Raw genomic sequence first — 22,496 nt, 5'->3', positions numbered from 1 at the left:
AAGATAAGCTCGTTTACCTCAGTGAGGAGTGTTTTCAGGATCCCTATCAACTAGGGAGATGTTTGGTTCTTAAAACTCAGCATCAATTGAAGGGCGTTAGGGAAGTACTCAAACTCTGTATCCTGAAAGAAGCCTACAGTGTGGCCCACCTGGCTTGAGTCAAAGTTCTGGGCAGTTCTATTCAGTTCCACATGCATGTGTTGGGCCCCAATACAAGCCCAGGCTGGACACTAGGTGTGGTTTTAGACACTGGAAAAAAAAATCCCTTTGGATTTAAGGCACTCAGTTCATTAGATGCCACTAAGGCTCCTTTTGGAGCCTAGGGTCTAGATTCAGATAAACCAGGTTCTGATCCAGTCTCCATTACCAATAAGTAGTGACCTTGAGCAAATCACTTAATCTCTCCAAACTTTCCTTCCCTTATTGGTTAAATAGAAATAAGAGTGCCTATATCCCAGATTTATTTTGAGGATTACAATATGAGTTAATTCATTAATACCACATAACCCACACATACTTTTCAATTGCACATTAAATAATAAAAAGGAATTATTTCCTAGAGGAAATGCTAGGGCTTCTACTGGCCAAGGGCCGATTGTGGATCCTCAAAATAACTGAATAGGTGAAGCAAATCTAATTGGTCGGCTGGAGGCAGTCCAGGAAGCTGCAGCCATGGGAAGATGTCAGGGTGTTGGGGCTGGGAAGCAGACAGTCAGAAATGCGTCTGCCCATGGTGGAGGGGGGCCTTATGATGTCTACAGGTTCCCAAGACAATATTTCAAATGAACAAAGGCAAAAGATAGACAATGAAGGTTTCATCTCTTCTTTATCACCTCTCCCTCAACCCCCCAGCCCCAGCCCCAGCCATGCCTGCAGACACCATGGCGAAGCTTCTGAACACAGGAGCTTGGAATGGGACCTTGCTAAGTCCTTTCTGACTCTGACACTGGAATTCTCAGAAGCTTCCATAGGTTCTGGCTGAAGAAGCCAGAGCAAACTTGGCGGAGGCTCTTACCTTTAACTCGGCCATTTTCCGTCTGCTGCAGGTGTGCTGACTTCAGGAAACGCAGGCCCAGAGAGGGTAGGAAGCCAAAATCCTTCTGTTTCTCCTTCAACCCACTCTCTGGACGTTATTCTCACCACTTCACTGCGCTCACTGGTTAGCAGGCAGCTCAAACTAGCAACAAGAATTGGCTAACTGATAACTAGGGAGAAAGTCCAGCATGCTGATTTTCAAACTGCTTACACAATTGCCTTTGGTTTTTGTTAAACCCAGGTTGTTTTGGGAAGAGTTTGCAGAGGCTTATCTTCTCTTCATCTGAGGTAAAGATTAGCCAATTATGTGTTCCAGTGAAAAGAAGGAGGCTTCTTACTGAAGACAGAGAATGTAAAGCTCTTCAGGAAAGAACTGTGGTAGTTAGTACCTGCTGTGTGTGGCAGAGGCTTCCCCACTCAGTCCTGACTCAGGCCCGGAAGGAAGAGGGCAGGGTGTTCACTCTCTGCAGAGCGTGACAGAATGAATTGTGCTCGGACACAGGTTACACACACCTGCTTGAAACAGGGACAGGGGCTAGACGGTGTCTGGAGGTGCCCCCAAGGGATGAGCTGGGTGAACTGTCCAGAGCCTGAAGCACTTCACTTAAAGCAAACCGAGATGTTTACTACTGTTCCTCTTCATTTCTTAAACACATGTAGTGTTTTTATATGTTCTTTAAGAATCTTGTTTTCTAATACCTTTATCCTTCTAAAAACAGACTGAGAGATTACTTTCCAGCCACCTTTTCTCTGACTCCCTTGCCCTTCATCTTGGCTATTCTCCTTAGCCTTGGTCAGACATCCACTTCTTGGCTAATTGTATTCGGGAAAAAAGAAACCATATATCGACTGTCTGTTTGTGCCAGATTTTTGCAGACATTATCTCATTTAATTTCACGAAAACAATCTTGTAAACTAGGCTTTATTATCACAAACTTAAGTGCAACAGACCAGGCAGGAAATGTAGGCTAGGTGGTATTTCAAGGTTAAGGCTTTATATATGAAGCTCCGATTTTTAAACACTGGCAACTAAAACAAACGAATGAATGAATGGAAAAAACCATTGTGGTAGATTGCAGACATGTCCACAATTTTCTCCCATCCACGTATGCATGCTCTTTTGTGATGTCGACTTTGCTGCTCTTCCCAGTGAGTAGTCTTTTTCTTGACCCCTTGAATCTTACTTTGGTTAAGAGCAAACACAACACAAGCAGGGGCTTAAAAAGTACTTGTGCCTTGGGATTTGTCTGTCTCTTACTACCTGAGATTACCATGCCGAGAAGCTAGGTTAGTCTCCTTTAAAACGAGAGACCACACGAAGAGAGAGGTTAGGGCAAGTTAGTCCAGCACTAACTGCCAGACATGGGAATGAGGCAATCTGTCTGCCAGATAATGACAGGCATATGAATGATGCCAGGTGAGAACAGCAGGAGAACCACCAGCAAGGCCTAGTCCAAACTGCTGACTCATAGAATTGTAAGCAAACAGAATGGTGTGTTTTATGCTATTAAGTTTTGGGGTGGTTTGTTAAGCAGTGGGAGATAACGGGTACAATGATGTCAAAAACATGCATGCAGAATTGAAAAGGTTATGGGCTGCCAGTTTAGACCCCCTGCTCCATATAAACGGGTCTAAGTTACCTCCAGAGGTCCCCAGGCTCCAGCATACTACAGTAGCAAAAGAATGATTTGCCTACATATGAAGTGTTAGCAGGGAGGGGGCCAGACTGAAGTGTGGCTTGATGCCCGAGTTCCAGGCAGTTATAGGACATCTCAGCATATGTCAGCATAGACAGATGACTTTGTGGTATTATGCAAGCTTCCCCGGAATTTATATACACACCTGGGAGGAAATGTTATGTGCTGGGGGAGGCCCCAGTTTTACTGAGGCTGTTTTTTTTTATTATTGCAGTGTGCAGACTCAAAATAAAAAATGAATTCAAGAAAAAAATATTTCTTACATCTCAGTTTATGAGTACTTTGGGTCTTAAATCTATCGATCCTGGAAGTTAGTCTTTGGTGGTTAGGGGGAAAAATGAATGGGAGTCAATAAAAGACAAGGGAAAAGCTTTACTGCTTTATTTTTCCATAAACTTCCTATGCTCTTTCCACTCAATCAGTTGTGAAGGCAGATTTAAGAAGTGTTTAAGCTCTTTCCTAAGATGTGGGAGATTTCTGAAAGAGTAAGAAAGTGGTCACAGGTCCCTGACTGGATGAAAATTACTTTGAGGGGCTTGAAAATATTTGAAAATCGAATAACCTATCTCCAAACTTTATGGATTGCTCCTAACTGGCTTACCTGTATTTCCTTTTTTCTGTTTTTATAATTGTGATGCAATAAAACAAGTATCTGCTTTGTATAACCACTATGTGCCACCCACTGTGCTATATACACACAGGGGACATGAGAATAAATAAAACTCAGGAACTATCTGATTCTATGTCTGATGGTATTCCATTTTAATTAATGTAATCACACACTCATTGCTTTATTTTACAGTTTTTGAGGACCTGCTATGTGCCAGATCCTGTGAGATGCAGGGGATACAAAGATGACTGACTCAGTCCTGTTCTCTACTAGAACAGCGTACTGGGGAAGAGCATTACAACCGAGAACCATACCTGCTGTGACAGGGAAGGGCCCGGGGTGCTATCAGAGGGACTGAGGGGCACCTAGTCCTTAAGAGGAGGGCAGGGAAGGCTTCCCAAAGGAGAGGATACCTGAGCCAAGTCGCGTAGGGTGAATCAGGATAGGGCATGAGCCGAGGAAAGAGTGCGTGCAGAGAAGAGGAAGAGCAGTGCATTGAAGGAACTGTGTTTAGGGCAGAGTGGAGGGGTCTAGTGAGGGCAGACCCGGAAGGAGGGGGTTTTGGCAGACTTCTGGATCAGGGGAAGGGGGGTGCCTTCTGGGCAGGGTTTGGTTTTTAGCATTCAAAGACACCCAGTGGAAAGAGCAGGTTGTGTAGGGACAAGGCAAACATATCCTGAACCAGAACAGAGTCCCAAGATCAAAGCTGTGAGCTAAGAACAAAGATGCTAAAACCAGACAGAGGAGGATAGATTCAGTGGATGGATACAGGGAACATGTGAGGTGGAGAATTTGAAAAGGACCAGGAATCGGAGACCCCAGGTATCTGCTTCTCCCAGATTCTAGGACAAATTAGAGTTATGCTCCACAGAAGCTCCAGAAGAGAAGTCAGAGAAGTTCCAGACTCAGGGAGTGGTGAGTAGGTCCAAAACCAAGTGTAAGCAGTGATGATGAAAACTCCAGCCTCCTCCTTTCACCGCACTTCCAGAGAATGCTATCAGGAAGTATTTTACCTTCTAGCCAGGAGACTGGAAGATTCTTCTCTAGGACAGTAACCCATACATATTATATATTTTGATAAATAATAAATACAAAAGGTAAAATTTTTCTGGAAATGCTTCTTTTAATAAGGTGGATGCCTCTCCCATTAGTTCATATACCCACGAATTAATAATTCTTATTTCTGGAATAAGACAGGATTCAGCATCATTTAATCTTATTTTTTGGCTTTACAGATGTGTTAAGAAAATTTGTCATAAATAAGTAGAAATGAAGGGAAGGAATTTTTTTTACAATATCACTTCTCCTTCTGAATTAAATATCAAAAATCAGATAGTGATCTATCATTAAACATCATTCTTAATGACCTATCAACAACTGAGTTAGGTTCTCCTTTAATTTGTTGCAAGAAAATAATTGGAAACCTGATTGGAAGAGGCTTGGTTACCCAGCTATTGGAATCATTGACTTTAATTAAATGTTACCCTTTCACTTAGATGTGCCTTTTCTAACTCATTTACTCAGAAAGGGTTGGGAAAATAAATGTTAATTTTATACTCCTTTGCCTGTAAAATTATTTTTCACAAAAACGTTACTTTGGTATTTTGATAGACCAAGCAAGAAGCCTTGCCATGAAAGAATGTGCCGCAGCCTTGGGTATTTCTTACCAAAACTCTCTTTGCTTTGTTCTCAGGAACTCTTCCTTGAGAGGTCTGCCCTTTCTTTTTTTAAAGAATTGTGTGAGTGGAACAAAGTCCTTAAATAAAACTAATATTTAGAATTGTGTTTTTGTTGGCATCCTAAGACATTTACACCCTGGGGCAATATACCATTTTCCTATGTAAGTAAGAGGTTTCTTCTCTGTTGTGGGAAAAGCACGACTGTGAAAGCACGCATAGGTGGAAAGTAACTGGTACCGAGCTGTGTTCAAAAGCTGATCAATTTTAACATACATATGTAGAAAATGATTCCCCTAAAACTATCTGTGCCCACGTACCTCTTGGAGGGGATATTTGTACCCTTCGCAGTTGGATGGCCACTGATCCACACCAAGAAAGTGGAAAACATTCCATCCTGGGAGCTGGGGATTGTTCCAGGGCCACGTGAAGGAGTGTAACAGGCCTGCAGAGCAATCGCTCTGGGATGAACTGAGAGGAGTTACAGTTAAGAGGGTCTCCGAGAAACAGATGGAACTGATAGATGTATCTGCTGGGACGGAGCAAGATTTTACATCTTTGTTGGGAGTTCAGGGGTTTTGTCTTTGACGGGTACTTACTGATGGCCTTGGTAAAGCTCAGCGATTAGCCAGCTGAGAAAACAAATGTGGTACAAGAAAGGGACCGTGGATAAGCTGGCATGGCCTCTTATTAGAAATAGATACAGCTGGAATGTAGAACATGGTAGTAATAAAAATGGTAGCAGTACATCAAAAACAATCATTTCCTGTTTTGCCAATAGAGGATGTGACGATCATTTCACGATTGCTGCGACACGTAAAAACCTTGAGAGGGACGAGTGGCTCGGTTCATTAAGGTGAGATCATGGAAAGGAAGGCTGGGCTGAATTCTGATGAACTATAAAGGTGTCATTAACCAGAGAGTCTACATTCCATGTATTCTGGGCTTTCTGAGAGGAGTTTATTATCTTTCCCAAAGTGTGGCTCCTGGACTATTTGCATCAGAATCACCCTGTTTGCCTGTTAAAAATACAGAATCCTGGCCCTATCCTCCGTACACAGCACTGGGCAAGTGGGGGCAGATGAAATCCCAAGATTTGCATTTTGAAAACTTCAGAGGATTTTTATACACGTTTGAGTTTAAAAGCCATTGCTTTGAGTCCTTAAATGGAGGTGCTAATAGTAACTAAAAGTCGGACCCCCTTAGTACTCTACTGAGCAGCCCTGGTAGTCTCCAGCTCCAATTTTACCTCAGGCAAACATACCAGGGAATATTGAGAGGCTCAGGGTTCTCTCAGGGCTAGACCATCTGGAACCTTCCCTCTCCTACCACAGTGATTTAACTCAGTCTGGGGACTACAGAGGAATGAATTTTTTATTTCCTTTCCTTCTTCCCCCCAAAACAGTATCCTCCTTTGAATTCTAACAGATATTAAATCAATGCAGACATCCTGTTAGACCTTCAAACTTCTTAAAATAGATGCTACTTGTGCTTTAAAAATTTCAATTAAACCAACACTTACTAAAAACCGATAGAAGGTCCTCCGTAGGCTGGGCGTACACGAATGAAACGGACACTCAAAAGCTCTGGTCACGGCAGCAATTAGGAGCTCTTCATCTCAGTCTGACAGCCCAGCACATCAGTTCCACACCGTCCATTTTCAGAATGGACAGATGACCAGCAGTGTCAAGGCACCTGGAATCCACCATGGATGCCTCAAGTTTAGGGGCTTCTGAGAACCCGAGCAAAAGCTGCTATGGATCAACCCCTTTGGAGGCAGCAATTCTCTTCAGAGCACGGACGTGGAGAGGCCACCCCAAATCTTTAGTTGGATTCCAACAAAGGGCCCTGCCACCTGAGGGACAGATGAGTGACCATATGCCTTCATGCCTGCTTGCCTCCATAATACATAATAACATTGATTAGACATCTAAATCACAACAGGAAAAAAAAAATCTCTATTGCCAGTCACTTGTCCCATCAAGAAAATTAAGGATTTAATTAAAACTTTTCAGGAAGTATTTCAGTATTTACAGTTGTTGGTTATCCAAAAGCAATTTTGATGAGCAGGTCCCAGGAAATCTTAGCAAAAATTATGCTTCTTTTTGAAGAACTTTGGCTAATAACATAATAACATTCATTTTGGCAAACAGCCTTGTTTTGCTGCTACTAACACTTGCAGCAAATTTACCTTGGATTAAAAATTATTTTTTCCCAGAAAACTATAATCCAGGGAATCAAGCCTGACAGCAAGAAGAAATGGAATTGAGAAGTACTGTTAGTTTTCAAGGCTGACCCTGAAGCCGTCAGTGATGGGTTACTTTAATTTTTTAATAAGGGAGAAAATAAATAAATTGAGATCGATTTTTTAATTAAGAGCAAGAAAGAGGAAGAAAGGGAGAGAGAAGGAAAGGGTTATATATTAATTTTTGCTTTTGTGTTGGTTTATTTTATTTTTTCACAATGTAAGTATATATTTTTTTAATTTATTTTTTAAAAGAGGAGTACCAAGAGCTTTAGCTGGTTCAGGTCTTTGTGTATGCATTTGCTTTCTGCTTCCTACCTGCACAGCCTCTGTCACAACTGGCTTGTGCCAAACTCCACATACAGAGCCTGATTTGCATAGCTCTCCTTTGTGTCAAAAAAGAAATCAGGGCTAAGTCTTGTGGCGGAGGATGTGAAGAAAGACTGCAGAATATTCTAGCTGATGAAAAGTGCTTTAAAAATCCTTTTCCAAATTCCTACAACTGCCTTTCTAAAAGCACTGGCTAACATTCTCATTCTAAGATCCTCTTTTAACATACCTTGATTTCCAAAGTACTTCTGAAATTGAATTAAAATGGAAGAGAAAAGGAATTTAGTGTTTTTTGCCTAGTTTTAAAATGAGAAGCTGAAATTGTGTGCTTATTACTATTTTTTTTAATATGGAACAAAATCAGGAATGAATGCGAAGACCTGCTGCAGAGCCAGAGCAGGAAAATGGGTGTTGAATAAGGCAGCAAACTGCAGTTTCTGGAAACGAGGTCTATATATTAAAGAAGAACCAGGGCAGAGAGAATTAAACAAGCAGAAAAGATGGGTAAAAAAAGTAATGATGAACAATTATGCACACACGCACATATACCGACGCCCTCAAAAAACGGATTATGAAATCTAAGAATTCTAGTCCATAATTCATGTAAATGTGTTGCTGTGGAACTTATTTTTACTTCTCTCCATAAATACAATGTTGACACAGACAATAATATTCTTAGTTTACTGACTACAGTTAAGAGACATATCAGGAGTTGACTTTTTCCTAAAAAAAACACAGAAACTGTTTCTGAAGAGGCTATAAATCTCTCTCTCTGCCCTCGTGCAGGTCTGAGATCTCACCCTACCTATTTCCAAATAAAAAACAGTAAGACAGTGCAGACATCTGGAAGCTAGAGTGAAGGCTTTAGTGAGCTGCCCATTTCTCGGAGAATTCTTTTCTGGTACTGCTGTTCTCTATGTATTATTAATCTATTTATATTTAACTCCAGCTATGAGTCCGCCTCTTCTAGCCACTGAACCACTTGCAAAGGAGAGACGAGGGAGACAAGGGCCGCTATTATTAGGCATCCTTGTGTGTGATGAGAGTGGACACAATTAAATAACACCATTTTGCTTCTTTGAAAATGACAGAGACTGTCTGGGGTGCACGACCCAGGGCTGGTTAACATAACCTTTCCCCTCAAGAGGGTAAAACTACAGAGATACATTTTTGAAGCACTTAATTAAGGCTTCAGCAAGGAGTGTGGGAAAATTACAGACCCATAAAAACCTTTCAGTTCTGGGAAGAGTAAATTTTCTCTGCAGCACTCGGTCACCGCTCATTTACTGCGTCATCGTGACAACATCGCAGAGTTCCACAAGGCTTTTACATAATCTGTAAACAGGGACAGAGAGGTGAGGAACAGAGAGGACGGGGACAAAGTTCGGACCTCCCACACAGTCACTTCCTCTCAGCTTTCCATTAAAGGGTGAGGCTGACGGGTGGCATTTTAAGATGATTCTGTGAAAAGGCGGAAACATTAATAATCAACACGGCGTGAAGGACGCTGGACGCCACTGGCACGGCTTGCTCACTCCTCCAGACGACGAGCGTCATTCAGTCATAATGAAGGCTCTTTAATGGGCCTCCCCCAAACCTTTTCCGATCAGGAAAGCCTGGAATCTGTAGGCAAGAAAGATAATCACGTTAAGTCTCCGCACGCAGAGTTCAAATGCTAATAGCCTTTACCATTTTCTCCCTTATTTTCTGTGCCTGTATGTCGGCCTGCTGTTCCTTAAAGAAACATCATTCTGAGGTTTGACTCAGATCAAATAATAAAATGAATTCTATCAAAATGGAAAACATTTGCCAACAGATTGGTGCAAGTGTCATCGAAATCAGGGAAGATGAAGGCGGCTCTCAGAACATCCACCAACTGCACTTTATATGAATCGCCCGCATCGTGAGAGGTTCTGCGTAGACAGCCCTGGAGCCCAAGCAAACGATATTCTTCTGTCATTTTATAATACAACTTTATCCCAGCATTCTTTTTGTTTCTTAGAACCTTATTTTCCCTTGGTCTGATTTTTTTTTCTTTTGTGTTGAGCAGGACAGAAGAAAATGCTTGTGCCTACAAAAGATTTCCCCTTACTTTTTTTTTTTTAACCAGTTCTGAAAGTAAACTTGGAAATCACCTCTCTCCAAATTTAAGAACCCACTTTATCAAGAATAGATACAGACCTGATTACCTTCTCTTAGAAAGTATCTCTTCTCTATGACCTGTGAGAAACAAATAAAGATTTTAAGGGCTTAGCAAACATCCCTGGAAAAGCGGTTCACTGCAGTTGCCCCTAATGGGACTAAAAGGCTTATATCCAAATTAAGAGTCTTCTCAATAGTTACGGACATCTAGTACAACGAGTTACATCTAGTGCTAATAAGATCAGGATTGTGGGCGTATTTCCATAAAAGCTTGCCTCATTCCCTAAAGCATTAATAATAGATTAAAAAATAAATGAACACACAAAAATGACTAAATAATCAGAGAATGACATAACAACTCACGCAGTTCCCAGCGTACGGGAGCAAATCTGGCACAAGGTTTCCTAGTAGTCAGCCCAAAGATACAAAACAGAATCCATAAGATAAAAGCAGAGCGCTTTTACTACTATAATAGTACAGCTATTCCTCACAGAGGAGTCTGTGTAATGTAGTGAACTGCCACGTCCCTGGGTGATAAATTCGGTAGGTGCCCAATGGAGATCAGAAGCATTCAATGAGCTTCTTTCCCTGGACTGAATCTGCACCCTTGATTCAGTCATCTCAGAACCGTCTGTATTTGGTCGGCAGGAGAAACGAGGTAGAGCAGTGGATGTATCTGCACAAATCCATCACTGCTATTGAAAAACAGCTCTCAAAATATATGCCCTAGTATAATGAGTTTAAAATGGGTTTAAAGTTAGAGTTTAAAATTCAGATGATAGAAAATAATTTTAAAAAATAATGAGGGGTACCTGGGTGACTCAGTCGGTTAAGCATCTGACTCTTGGTTTTGGCTCAGGTCATGATCATAGGGTGGTGAGATGGAACCTGCTCAATGGGGAGCCTGCTTCTCTCCCTCTCCCTCTGCCCCTACCCCCCTGCTTGCATGCGTGCTCTCTCTCTCGAATAAATAAATCTTTTAAAAAAATAATGAATTCTGTTCTCTTCAGAAACTGTAATATTTGCAGAGGCAGTATGATTTTCTTTACACAGAGCTGTTGTGATTAAGAAAAGCCAATTAGATAAGAATATAGATTAGCTGAAGATTAACTCTAAGACACTGGAATCCAGAATTATGAAGCTAAGAATTCCCCTGTAAGAGCATGGCATCTTCTTCCACGGCTACTCCACCCTGCTTTCACTGGCTTGATGACCAAATCATCTGGATTCTATCGTTGAGACTGTGGCTGGGTTACTTTTAACCACAGGAGACCCAGGGTAAGGTTGCATTAACTGGTCCCAGAGGTAGAAAAGCTGGTTTGTGATTAGCGTAGATCTCAAAATGCTTGATCCCATAAAAACCAACAAGAGGCTGACTTTCTTTCCCTCCACAGCAAGTCAGGAAAATCCTATCATTCTAGAGTGGGGAGGAATTACTACTAAAGGGAGTCTGGAGGAATAGCCAGATTCCCTCTTGGAAAATAAGTCTTCATACTAAATTCTGGAAGATATGATAGAAAACTGGGCAAAATTTAGTTGCTGGGTCCTGTGGTTTCAGGCAACCACCCTAGTCTGGAGATCTCGCCAAGCTCCTAACCCACATACTTTTCACGGCTTTAGGTAATGAAAGAAAAGCTACCTTTTTGCTGTCGCTCATAATTCCCTACTCTCAACTTGCAGTGTCTTTCTCTTACCAAGTCTTGCTCTCTTCTTAAATCTAACCTCCTTCTGATTTTTTTTTTTTAAATCAAGTCTTGCCTGACAACTCGGGTCACACTAGCCTATAAACCATTGTTTCTCTAGGATCTAACTTAATACATTTTAAAAAAAATTTTATTTTTTACTGACGTATAGTTGGCACACAGTATTATACTAGTTTCTAGTTATTACAACATAATAATTTGACAATTATATATATTATGAAATGCTCACTACAGTAAGTGTGGTTACCATGTTACCATACAAAGTTATTACAATATTATTGACTATATTCTCTATGCTGTACTTTTCATCCCCGTGACTTACACATTTTATAACTGAAAGTTTGTACCTTTTTATTCCCTTCACCAATTTCCAAATTAACAAATCATTAACAAATTTAAGCAATATATTGTGGAATCTTTCTGTGTCAGACAAGGATCTATAAGCTATTGCTCTCAGGGGACATAAGAGTGTATCAGATGGGGACATGGGTCTAAACTAAATGAAGTTCTTATGTTTGAAGTTTGAAAATAACGTGGAGAGAAAATCTGGTCTCTTGCAGTGCTTCCCAACATTTTTCATGTCATGGCACATTTAGAAAATACTAATATTTGTACAGCATACTGGGTTAGGTGAAGGGGGTTGCCGATCACTCAGCCCAGGGGACTCCGGCTGCTTGAACTGAGGGACTCACTATGTTGGCACACCTGTACCGTTATCTGCCACAGTCCGGCTGGGAAGTTGTGCAATGAAGAAAAGATTTCCCAGTGGTCTAATATTAAACAGGGAGGGATGTGGGGCTTATCTTATCATGACATAATGGACAAAAGGGCCAAATATTAGATCCCTAAATGGTAAAAGAAAAATGATTCATAAAAAAGAGGTATGAGAAGGGCTGTGTCTTTCTTGCACCCTTAGAAGGAAATGTATAATACAGAAATTAATCTTTTTCAATAATACATACAGAAATACATTCTCTTTTACTTTACTATGTCATGTCAACACTAGACAAACACCTTAAACTTGGTCAACACTATGTGTGGTGCAGCCATTCGGCCTTGTGAAGGAAAGACGAACAGTGCTCTCAATTACCGGTATGCTGAGTCATTCTACATTTTCATTCCAGTTCAGGACATAAGATGATGCTAACAAGAGTCAATATTTGGAACACAAGCTTTCTGATAGGGAAAATTAGGGAATCTGGGAGATGACATAACCTTAAAAGTAAAGGTAACATCTGTGTGGAGAACAATGATAGCTGAGAGGGCAAAAAGAACTTTAGGGCTTCAACTCAGCAGACTCTCCTGGGTTCAGTGCCTTTTGTGGGGGTTGAGGGGATGTGAATAAGTAGAAAAAGAGCAGGAAAATAGGAAAACATAATTTGTTTTAAGGAGAGAAATTAGGAATCTTTTAAAACAACGCATTTAAATCCAGTAGCTTTCATCCTTTGCTTAGAGAACACCGGTGATAAAATAAATACGTCAGCAGCCCTTGAGCAATTATACCAACAGATAAGAGAGACCAAAACAAGTATTCAGGCTATGAAGTTCAGGACAAAGGCATAAAAGGCCAAAGCATTCTACAAAGAATATAAACTCTCATAATATACAAATTAAGTTTAAAAATAACTTAATTGAAGCTATTACCTTATCAAAAAACCTACTGAGCTTGACAGCATTGGAAGAACCTGCAGCCAAGCACCGCAGATTTGTGCAATCCTAGAAGACAAAACATAAGATGCACCATTAAAAGTTAAGAAACATAAACTCTTTGTTAGTCATTACTGTTCCTGTTGCACATTTCTATAATAAAATGTTAGGCATAATACTCTCATCAAATATTCAAGTAATTTTCAAGTTATGACGCACAAAGCAAAGAGGAAAGTGCTAAAAGGAAGGTAAGGCCACTTTTTGCTATTTATTGAATTTTAAAGGACATTGAACCAATGTATTCACCATCAAATAATTCATAAAGGAAGACAGGATTGCTGATCTCACGAATAACAAAACCAAGACACTAATCATGTGACCTACCTACATTTACCCTACAAGCAGAAACAGCCATTAAAAACTGTTAACGCTTCATTTTTTAGTACTAGTCACCCACCAGCATCATCTAATTAAGTACTATGCAGTTCACACGAATAGCAGGAATCATGAAAATAAGGAATTAGATGAGCAATGAACACACGAAACAGCTGCCAGGGATTTCTCACTCGTTGAATGCAAAGTACTACACCACTTGGTAGGCCATAAAGATAATAATAAATGATAGATCTATCTTTTGGTAATAATAAGCAATAAAGAGTAAGTTTATTATTATTAAATATCATTATTATTTAATAACAATTAAATAATAATAAATAATAGATATATTACTATTAAATAGGATTTCGAAAAATAGGGAAAAAATGGGGCCCAGGAGAGACCAAACATTCTGGAACATTACAATGAGATAACTAGTAAATTACAATGATCAGTAAAGATCTCAAAAGGTTTATTATCGTTTTCCTGGAATTTCAGTGTTAAGTTGCTTTTACTTGTAATAATTAACTTGCCACCTCAAGAGATAGAGCACCTTGAATTTTACCTCAAATACCACCTAAGACCAAACTCTGAAGACACCGTGTAGGCTCCTTTACAAAGATGGTATTTGTCTTTCAGTTGCAGATGGTGTGTGTTCCTTGGGCAATTACTGAAATCACTGTTGTTGCATTTATTCTATTTTGTAATCTCTAAAACCACATGATTCCTTTCGGTAAATTTTGTAATAATCACCTATTTTATCCACATATAACATTTTGAGGCTCACATTTTTAATTTTGGCTGGAAACTAGAATACATTTTCTAAAACCACACACAAAAAAGAGACTACAACAAACTTTTCAAAAATCATAGAGTACTAGAAAAATTAGGTCCTTGAAAGCCAGCAAGTTTTGAATCTGAGTATCCGTCCCAACATCTCTAGATTGTGTGACATTGGTTAGGTTACTACGCCTTTAAATTTGGGCTTATTCATTTGTGATATGAGGATAACATAACACTTATCCTACAGGATTTTTGTGTAAATTAAATAAGTCAATGCATGTCTGACACATACACAGCAGGTACTGAAATATTAGTTCCCTTCTCTTTTCATTCTAAGAAAGTGCTATCAGATTGAATTTTCAGGCACAAAGCACCTAACATAATAAAAAAGTTAATTCCGTGTATGGATCAAATAGACTGAGACATCATCGTGCGAACTGTTGTACTTGAAATGTCTGAACACGTTTATATGGCAGTTGGGGCACGTAAGAGACAAACCTAAGGCAGACTCGTGTTAGACATGTTTTACAAAATGGCTATTGATTACATGGTCATCACAATGTCAACACTTCAGAGATGATTCCAAATAGAGCTACAGTGCTAAATATAAAAACTAAATCAAAGAGCAAACAAGCAGAACCTCCCAAAACCTAATTCTAGGGCTCACAGTTACAGGTTGACTAGGCCAGAGAAACACTATGATTATAGGATGAGGATTTTAGAGTTTAAAGAGCCATCTGCCACTGATCATGGCTGAGGGCAAAGACTGAAGATTAATAGCTTTAAATAGCTTGTCTAAGCTTAAGAAAGGAATATTAACTAGGGAAGATGCTTCAGTATAATCACTTTGAAGTAAACAGAGAAAAATCTGTCCTAGACACAATAAGCCTAACAAGATTTTAAAAAAATAAGTAATCATCTCCCTGTTTATAATTTAAACCAACTTGTTTTTCAGGCACAAGATGGTAACTTTGGTTCCATCTTTGATATATACATTTATGTTGATTCTTATGTTTTTTTATAGTTTTAAGTAAATTCATATAGCAACCAAAGATGCTAGCACTAATATTGTCACATTACATTTTTACTTGAGGCTTTATACTTACTTGCTGAGTCTCTCTGACTGCTATCTCTTTTTGAAACTCGTATCAAATTTTCCTCCTCATTTTTTCTTGCCCTGCATCCTCAAAACCCTCTTGTTGTTTCTGCTGTGTTCTTGAAGCTGTACACTGACAACAGGCCAAAAGTATGTTGTATATGAAGTCTGGGCAAACCATGTGCCAAGGTACCACCACTTGAGTACCTTTATATCTCATTAACAATTAAAAGATGGCCCTGCCTTTGCAAGGAAAATAGGAAAAACACATACCTAGGTGATTGTCACAGAAACCCACAGGCACTACAAATAGATACATTCCAAAATACATTGAAAGTAATTACTGGAACAAATGAAGTGTATTCATTCCCACTGGAAATAATGTTCAAAGTAACTTCTGCACTGCTTCAACAAGGATATTGTATACTCTGTGTAACAGGAGTCCTCTGGAATACCATGGCCCAGTGCAACGAGCTTTTGCACTGAATATTTACACTGAATATTCCATGGTGGCGGGTGAGAAAAAGAAGGTACCCCCACTACAAAGCAGAATGTAAAAAACAATGGAATGGCAGGCAGAAGTTGATTCCGTTACGGGGTAGAGGTTGGTTTGAACCAACCAGTGTTCACAAATGTTGATTTACAGAGAAAGGGCATCAGAATTACCTGAGTCATTAGTTAAAATTACAGAGTCTTGGTCCTCTTGTCAGACCTTATGAATAAAAAGCTCTAGCTGTGGGGCACTTATTCAAATTTTTTCACAGCTACATCGATAACATGAATATGCAGTCAGGTTTGGATAATCAGTGATCTAGATGATTTCTAAGAGTTCTTTCAACCTAAGATTCTAAATGTTAGCTAGAGAATAATTAAGTGGAAAATAGGCTTAATTGTAGCGCACTGGCTCTGGAGTCAGAGTGCCTGGTTTGACCTGTGTCACTATGGCCTAGCTACCTCTCTCTGGTTCTAATTTTCATCTTTAAAATGGAAATACAGTACCTACCTTATAGTGTTGATAGGAAGACAAATCTGAGGTAATGTACAGAAAGCACCAGAACAGTGCATGGCACATAGTAAGTGTTCAGTAAATTATAGTCCTTAGTGTTATTAAACCATCACTACCACCGTATGCTGGAATTGCCGGGGCACTGAATATGTTGCAGAAATCCTACTTGTGAACAACGACATATAAACCGTGACCAAAACTGCTGGCCGGGATCCTTCTCTGGGCAACACCATCTGGCTTACGTGAGAACTTTTCTTAGCCTTTTTAGTGGCTGGGTCAAACTGAGCTACGTATCTCAGGAAAAACCTCAATGCTCTATATACACAAGTTTGTCTGAACCACTGCTCATGAAGCACTCCTAGTTTACACTTTGAAGTTGTCTCATTATCTATCTGTTTGCCCTTTAAGTTAAATTCTGTAGTTTAAGAAGCTGAGAGGCTTTTCTAAAGCAAGAATAATCAAGGTGTCAGTGACCCTTCTTTGTTACCTTAATTATTTTGATTTTGGTATGATCTTAAAAAATCTTTTCACAAAGAGCCCAAGATTTGTATTATACACAGAACAAAGTTTGAACATTTCAAAAGACCAGCATACAAGGAAGTTGAACTGACTGTCCCCATCTGACAATCGACGTTGATTCCAATCTTCACTACATTTTGGACTAGAACCCAAGTGCCTGATTTTAGTATAAAGCTTCTTTCATGATAATTAATGACTTGTTAAGTCTTTGGTTTTGCCTTTACCTAATGATAACACAAATATACATTAGTGAAAATACATACCAAATTAATTTCTTCTGCATTGAAATCCTCAGCCAGGAAAGCAGTTCTAGTTAAAACTTCATGGCGCTTGGTTTCATGAATCTGATCCAGTTTAGTCCCTATTACCAACAGGGGTATTTGATTATCAGCAAACTGCTCCCGGTCATAATCCCTGTGATAAATAATAATGAAGAGGTGAATAAGGGATGCCTGGGTGGCTCAGTTGGTCAAGCGTCTGCTTTCGGCTCAGGTCATGATCTCAGGGTCCTGGAATCAAGTCCCACATCGGGCTCCTTGCTCAGCGGGGAGTCAGCTTCTCCCTCTGCCTGCTGCTCCCCCTGCTTGTGCTCTCTCTCTGACAAACAAATAAAATCTTTTTAAAAAAAAGAGCTGAATAGAATTTACTTCTCTGATACAGACGAATAATGTTTAAATGCAAGTAGTTTATACTATTTTACTGATACTTTACTGACTCTTGCTCATCTACCACCTATAAACCTCCTTTGTCCCAATGTCTTCCATCTCCTTGTTCATTTATCAACCCATCCTCACCATCTATAGAGTTCCAACTATTCATCTAACTATTCAAATTTTATTTTCATGAGTCTCTATAGACGACTTGAATAACTAAATGCCCACCAGGTATCTGAAAGTAGGCTGATTTGACTTCTCTCAAAGCTCTGGCTGTGATAGCTCAGGAATTCTTCTAGGTAGATACAGAGAGTGGATTCAAACCTCAGCGGAGCGAAAACACAAGAACCTAGCATGGCACTCAAACCTTTTGCCAGAGGGAAAAATGGCAAGCCTCTAGGGTATGCATAAGTTCTATACCTACCATATACATTTCTGTCTATGAATAGTAAAGAAAAATAGATCATTTCAGGAAATTAAGAAACAAGGAGGCTGAAGGCCAGAAAAATCAGCCATAGATAATGAAAGCCTGTCACAAGAGCCATGAGAGACAGAGGACAGGTGATGAATCACCTAGGGTACGGGGCCTTGGGTCACTGGCTATTACAATCCTTTTTTCCCCCCCTATTTTTACTCAAAGGACAGAGCAGTGTTTTCTTCTATTACTGAAAGGAACATAGAGCCCAGTATCAATCAATTAATTTAATTCTATTCACATATGAGAAATAAAACAGATTTGGATTTCCGACCTGTTATAAGCTCAATTTACGATAGTCAGCAAAATCTGGCTGCAAACACCTTATGACAGTAAATCAATATTGCACAATACAATCAATACAACCCAGTTGAGCATAGCTTTTCTTCTTCCTTTGACATTATTTTCTTTCTCTTTGAATATTCTAAACTGGGGGTGTGTAAGTGGGTGTGTGCAAAATTACCAAATCTTTTTGCACTTCACAATAACCTTACAGAGCCCCAGTTATTGTTTGGCATTGGAACACAAGCATTTTGAACTATGTAACCCCCTATTTCTTTTTTTTTAAACCCCCATTTCTTAAAAATATTATCATTCTATTTATTGCATCAAAGCCAATGGTAGCTTGAATTCAAGGCTGTTGATTCTGTTTACCAATATCAACACTGACATAGGAAACACGGTCTAAAACTGAAATTTGCTTTGTTAGAGAATACAGTTTTGAGAGCGTCCTCCTTTAGGGATTTCCTTTTCTTATACTAACTCTGGCTCACATACAAATTTTTGTATATATTTTATCAACCATCATCTTTGGTAGACATACATCTCTGTCACTTGTAGTCTTGTATAATCTCTTGTACGTTAACAAATATAGGTATTGTATGTATAACATAGCATGATATATACATTGCACAGTAACATATATGTGTATTACATATGTAACCTACATATGCTGCCACATATATTTATTTGTTCTTTTATCTTTTTAGCTTTACTTTTTACTCACTGTTTCATTAATCTTACATCCAATTTGAAATTTGACTTCAAAATCCATTTTTTTAAAAAACAGATGAAAAACTGATGGGGAATTTTATCATGGATGGATAAGGCTGGTAACATCACAAAGAGACAGAAAACCAGGTATTGTAATTATATGCATAATACCACTTGGGCAAGAACAAAAAAATCAAAACCCTGCATCTTTTATACCTTCCTTTTATATTTAACTATCATTTTAGGGAAGATTTAGGATTCAGAGAAACAAGTTAAGCAGACACTCATTACAGGGATACACAGCCAGCAAAATCCAGAATACAAAAAACTGGACAGGACAAGCAAACCATCTTTTACAAATGAACTGCCAGAGAGCAAAAGAACAACAAAAAAAGAAAGGGAAACGTAAGATTAAAAGAAACTTCATAAACTAAATACAATGAGTAGACCTTATCAATATACCATTTTGAACAAACCAACATTCAGGAGAATTTGGAGAATTGAAATAATATTTAATATTAAAGAATTATTGCTAAATTTTAAGTGTGACAATTATATTTTGGTTTTATTAAAAAGTCCTAATCATTTAAACACAGAAGTATATACAGATGAAATCATACAATGTCTAGGATTTGCTTTAAAAAATAAATGCAGAGACAAACTGTGTTCATGGATTGGAAGATACAACAAAAATTCTCCCCAATTTGATCTATCTTAATGCAATTCAATCAAAATCCAAGCCAAATTTTTGTCAATATAGACAAGTTGATTTCAAATTTATATGGAAATGCAAATGAACTAGAATAGTTAAACAATTTTGAAAAGGAAGGAACCACACTGCCTAATTTTAAGACTTACTATAATGCTATATAATAATGAAGACAGCGTCATACTGGTCAAGGTACAGACATACATATCAACTGTACAGAATTAGCATCTCAAAACAGAACCATATAAATAGGTCAACTGATTTTTGGCAAAGGAGTAAAAGTAATTCAATGGAGAAAGGATCATCTTTTTAACAAATGGTATTGGAACAACTGGACATTCATATATGAAAGTCAATCTCAATCAAAACCTCACACATTATAACTAACTCAAAACAGATCACAGATCTAAAAGCAAATTTTCAACAATAAAATTTCTAGGAGAAACATAAGAGAAAACCTATATGATCTGAGATTAGGCAGAGTTGTTAAACATGATACCAAAAGCACAATAATACATAAAGGAAAAAATTAAGAAATCAGACTGCATCATGACGAAAAACTAATGCTTGAGAGACAACTGTTAAGAGAATGAAAAGACGACCTATAGACTGGTACAAAAATTTTGCAAATCAAACATCTTAACAAAGTGTTATTCTGGAGGGTATATTCCCACGATTGCTGAACCATTTCACACTGAAAGTGAGTAAATCTGGGCTTACCCATTTGTTACCAATACTCCAGTTGGCACCAAATCCCTGTTGAGAGCTTCTAACGACCAACGATACAAGTTTTGGGATGACTTCTTATTTGTTAAGTCATGTACTAAAATAATACCTAAAATAATCAAAGAAAATAATGTCAGTACTGCAACAATTCCTCTTCACTTCACACTAGTAAAGGGAGGCTTAGTGAATACAAGTGTTACGTTGCTGAATAAACCTAGCATTTCAGTATGATTAACAAACTCAGACATGATTATTTAAAAATATCCTCTACAAATTCCTACAATTAATTACAAAATTTTCTTTTATAATAATTTTTTATTATGTTATGTTAGTCACCATACAGTACATCCTTAGTTTTTGATGTAGTGTTCCATGATTCATTATTTGCGTATAACACCCAGTGCTCCATGCAATATGTGCCCTCCTTAATACCCATCACTGGTCTTTGTCAGTTATATAACTCTAATTCTACAGGGCCTGATGAAATATCATTAAGCTTTTAGACTGTTTTTGTTTCCTTCATTCAACACTTAACGAGTTGCTGCTCTGCTTGTCCTAATTGAACTACCTCATCAATAAAAGGAATCAAAAGTACTTCAAGTATATAAGAAATTATATTCCTACAAAAGTTAATTGTTTCTCCACTGTGCATAGTACTGTCATAGATGTGACATATACACTATTACTTATACTCAATAAAAACATTAAATCATAAAAATTTACTAAAAATATAATGATTTAATTTGATATAATTGCTATTTTTCAGCTGACAAAATGTATTCCTGTAAGTCACCTGAGCCTAATCAACTCAAAAGTTCAATTTTTTTAGTTCTTTGAATTAATGGCTAGCTATAAAAGCTTGATACCTTAGTTAATAAAGCAAAAGAAACATGTCACTAGAGGAGGGGAGGGAAAGACAGTCAAAAAAATATGTATAGTAGAAAACAGATGGACCTTTGAGAGATTGAGGAAAAAAACCAAAATGTAATGAGGGTCAGAAATACAATTAAATATAATCAAATAAGATAGCAGACAGAAAGGCAAAGCAGGTTAACTATTACAATATTACAGACAAAAGAGGAAAAGCTTTAATGCCTAGGAGAATTTAGAGTTAATCATCTTGTGGTCAAAAGACTACAGATTTCAAACCCCCAACCTTTTACTATGTTACGTAGATTCTATTGTGAAGAGAGGATGTGAAACTGATGATTCTTCTATCTTCAAGATGTGAGATGTCAATTCGAAAAAGAAGGTCAGAAGAGTTAGAATTACTTGGCTCCTCTGGTTTTTACAGACATTTGTGCAAATAAGGTGCTTGTGCAAGTTACGGTTGTCTTGTTCTAGCTAGCTCAGATAAATCTGGCATCTAGAACAGAGAAACAGAGATTTGACACCTGCCCCATATTCAACTGTACTCCCTCTACCTTCCTCAATAAGGGCTTCAATGAGGCATTAAGGACATAAGACACAGGACAGATTTTAGAAAGGAATAAAGAGCTACCATTAAAGAATATAGATTATAGCTAACATCTATTCAGCACTTATGTGCTACACATTGTGCCTTACATGTGTTATCTAATTTGATTTTCAGAACAGTCTTCTGAGAAGGAATTATCATCTTCATTTTACATATGTGGAAACTAAGGTTCAGAGAGGTTGAGTCACTTGCCCGAAGTCACATGGTAAGTGAGGTAGCCAGAATTTGAACTCAGGTAATCTCACAGTAAAAGACTGGAGGAACGCAGAAGTAACTTTAAGGCAAAGGAGTGGTAGATATTTCTCTTCTCCCTTACTTTCCAGAAGATTTTTGACATATCAAAAAACTATGGGTGAGACTTTTGTTTGGGAGATGAAAGGATTAGAAAGGCCTAGATGAGCTATTAGCTGGACAGGGAGTTTATTTTTTGAGGATCTCCTTTTAATGCTTTTGAGCTTTTAAGGGCATTTGAGCGCCCTTTTCCCTTCTTTTCCCACTTTTCATTTGGGCTGAGAGTTCTTGCTTCATAGACTATGGGCTAGAAGGGACATACTGGGGCCCAAAGGAAAGAAGTCAGTGTGATAGTTGATCAGAATATG

The 22,496-nt window shown here is 38.5% G+C and overlaps 2 protein-coding genes across 3 annotated transcripts in view; both read right to left on the bottom strand.

Moving 5' to 3' along the window:
- HGD (homogentisate 1,2-dioxygenase) overlaps window positions 1-1,314 on the bottom strand; it is a 45,019-nt gene extending 43,705 nt beyond the window's left edge. The window contains exon 1 of one of the 2 annotated variants that reach the window (XM_087861602.1): window positions 1,016-1,314. In XM_087861602.1, coding sequence (XP_087717728.1) covers window positions 1,016-1,030 — 15 coding nt within the window. In that variant the 5' untranslated portion in view covers window positions 1,031-1,314. The remainder of the gene's footprint in view (window positions 1-1,015) is intronic. The other variant, XM_045785084.2, reaches the window with a different exon arrangement.
- A 3,222-nt stretch (window positions 1,315-4,536) lies between these two features.
- The window catches only part of RABL3 (RAB, member of RAS oncogene family like 3), a 39,026-nt gene continuing 21,066 nt past the window's right edge, over window positions 4,537-22,496 (bottom strand). Inside the window, exons 4-8 of the mRNA XM_045785085.2 lie at window positions 20,415-20,529; window positions 17,128-17,278; window positions 13,083-13,154; window positions 9,775-9,813; window positions 4,537-9,216 (exon numbers count right to left, since the gene is read on the bottom strand). Of these exons, the coding sequence (XP_045641041.2) occupies window positions 9,151-9,216; window positions 9,775-9,813; window positions 13,083-13,154; window positions 17,128-17,278; window positions 20,415-20,529 (443 nt within the window). The 3' untranslated portion in view covers window positions 4,537-9,150. The remainder of the gene's footprint in view (window positions 9,217-9,774; window positions 9,814-13,082; window positions 13,155-17,127; window positions 17,279-20,414; window positions 20,530-22,496) is intronic.

This window comes from Ursus americanus, chromosome 4, assembly GCF_024610735.1.
Source record: "Ursus americanus isolate L20-20 chromosome 4, mUrsAme1.1.p, whole genome shotgun sequence".
NCBI classification, from domain to species: Eukaryota; Metazoa; Chordata; class Mammalia; order Carnivora; family Ursidae; genus Ursus; species Ursus americanus.
This window is presented reverse-complemented; position numbering and strand designations above follow the sequence as displayed.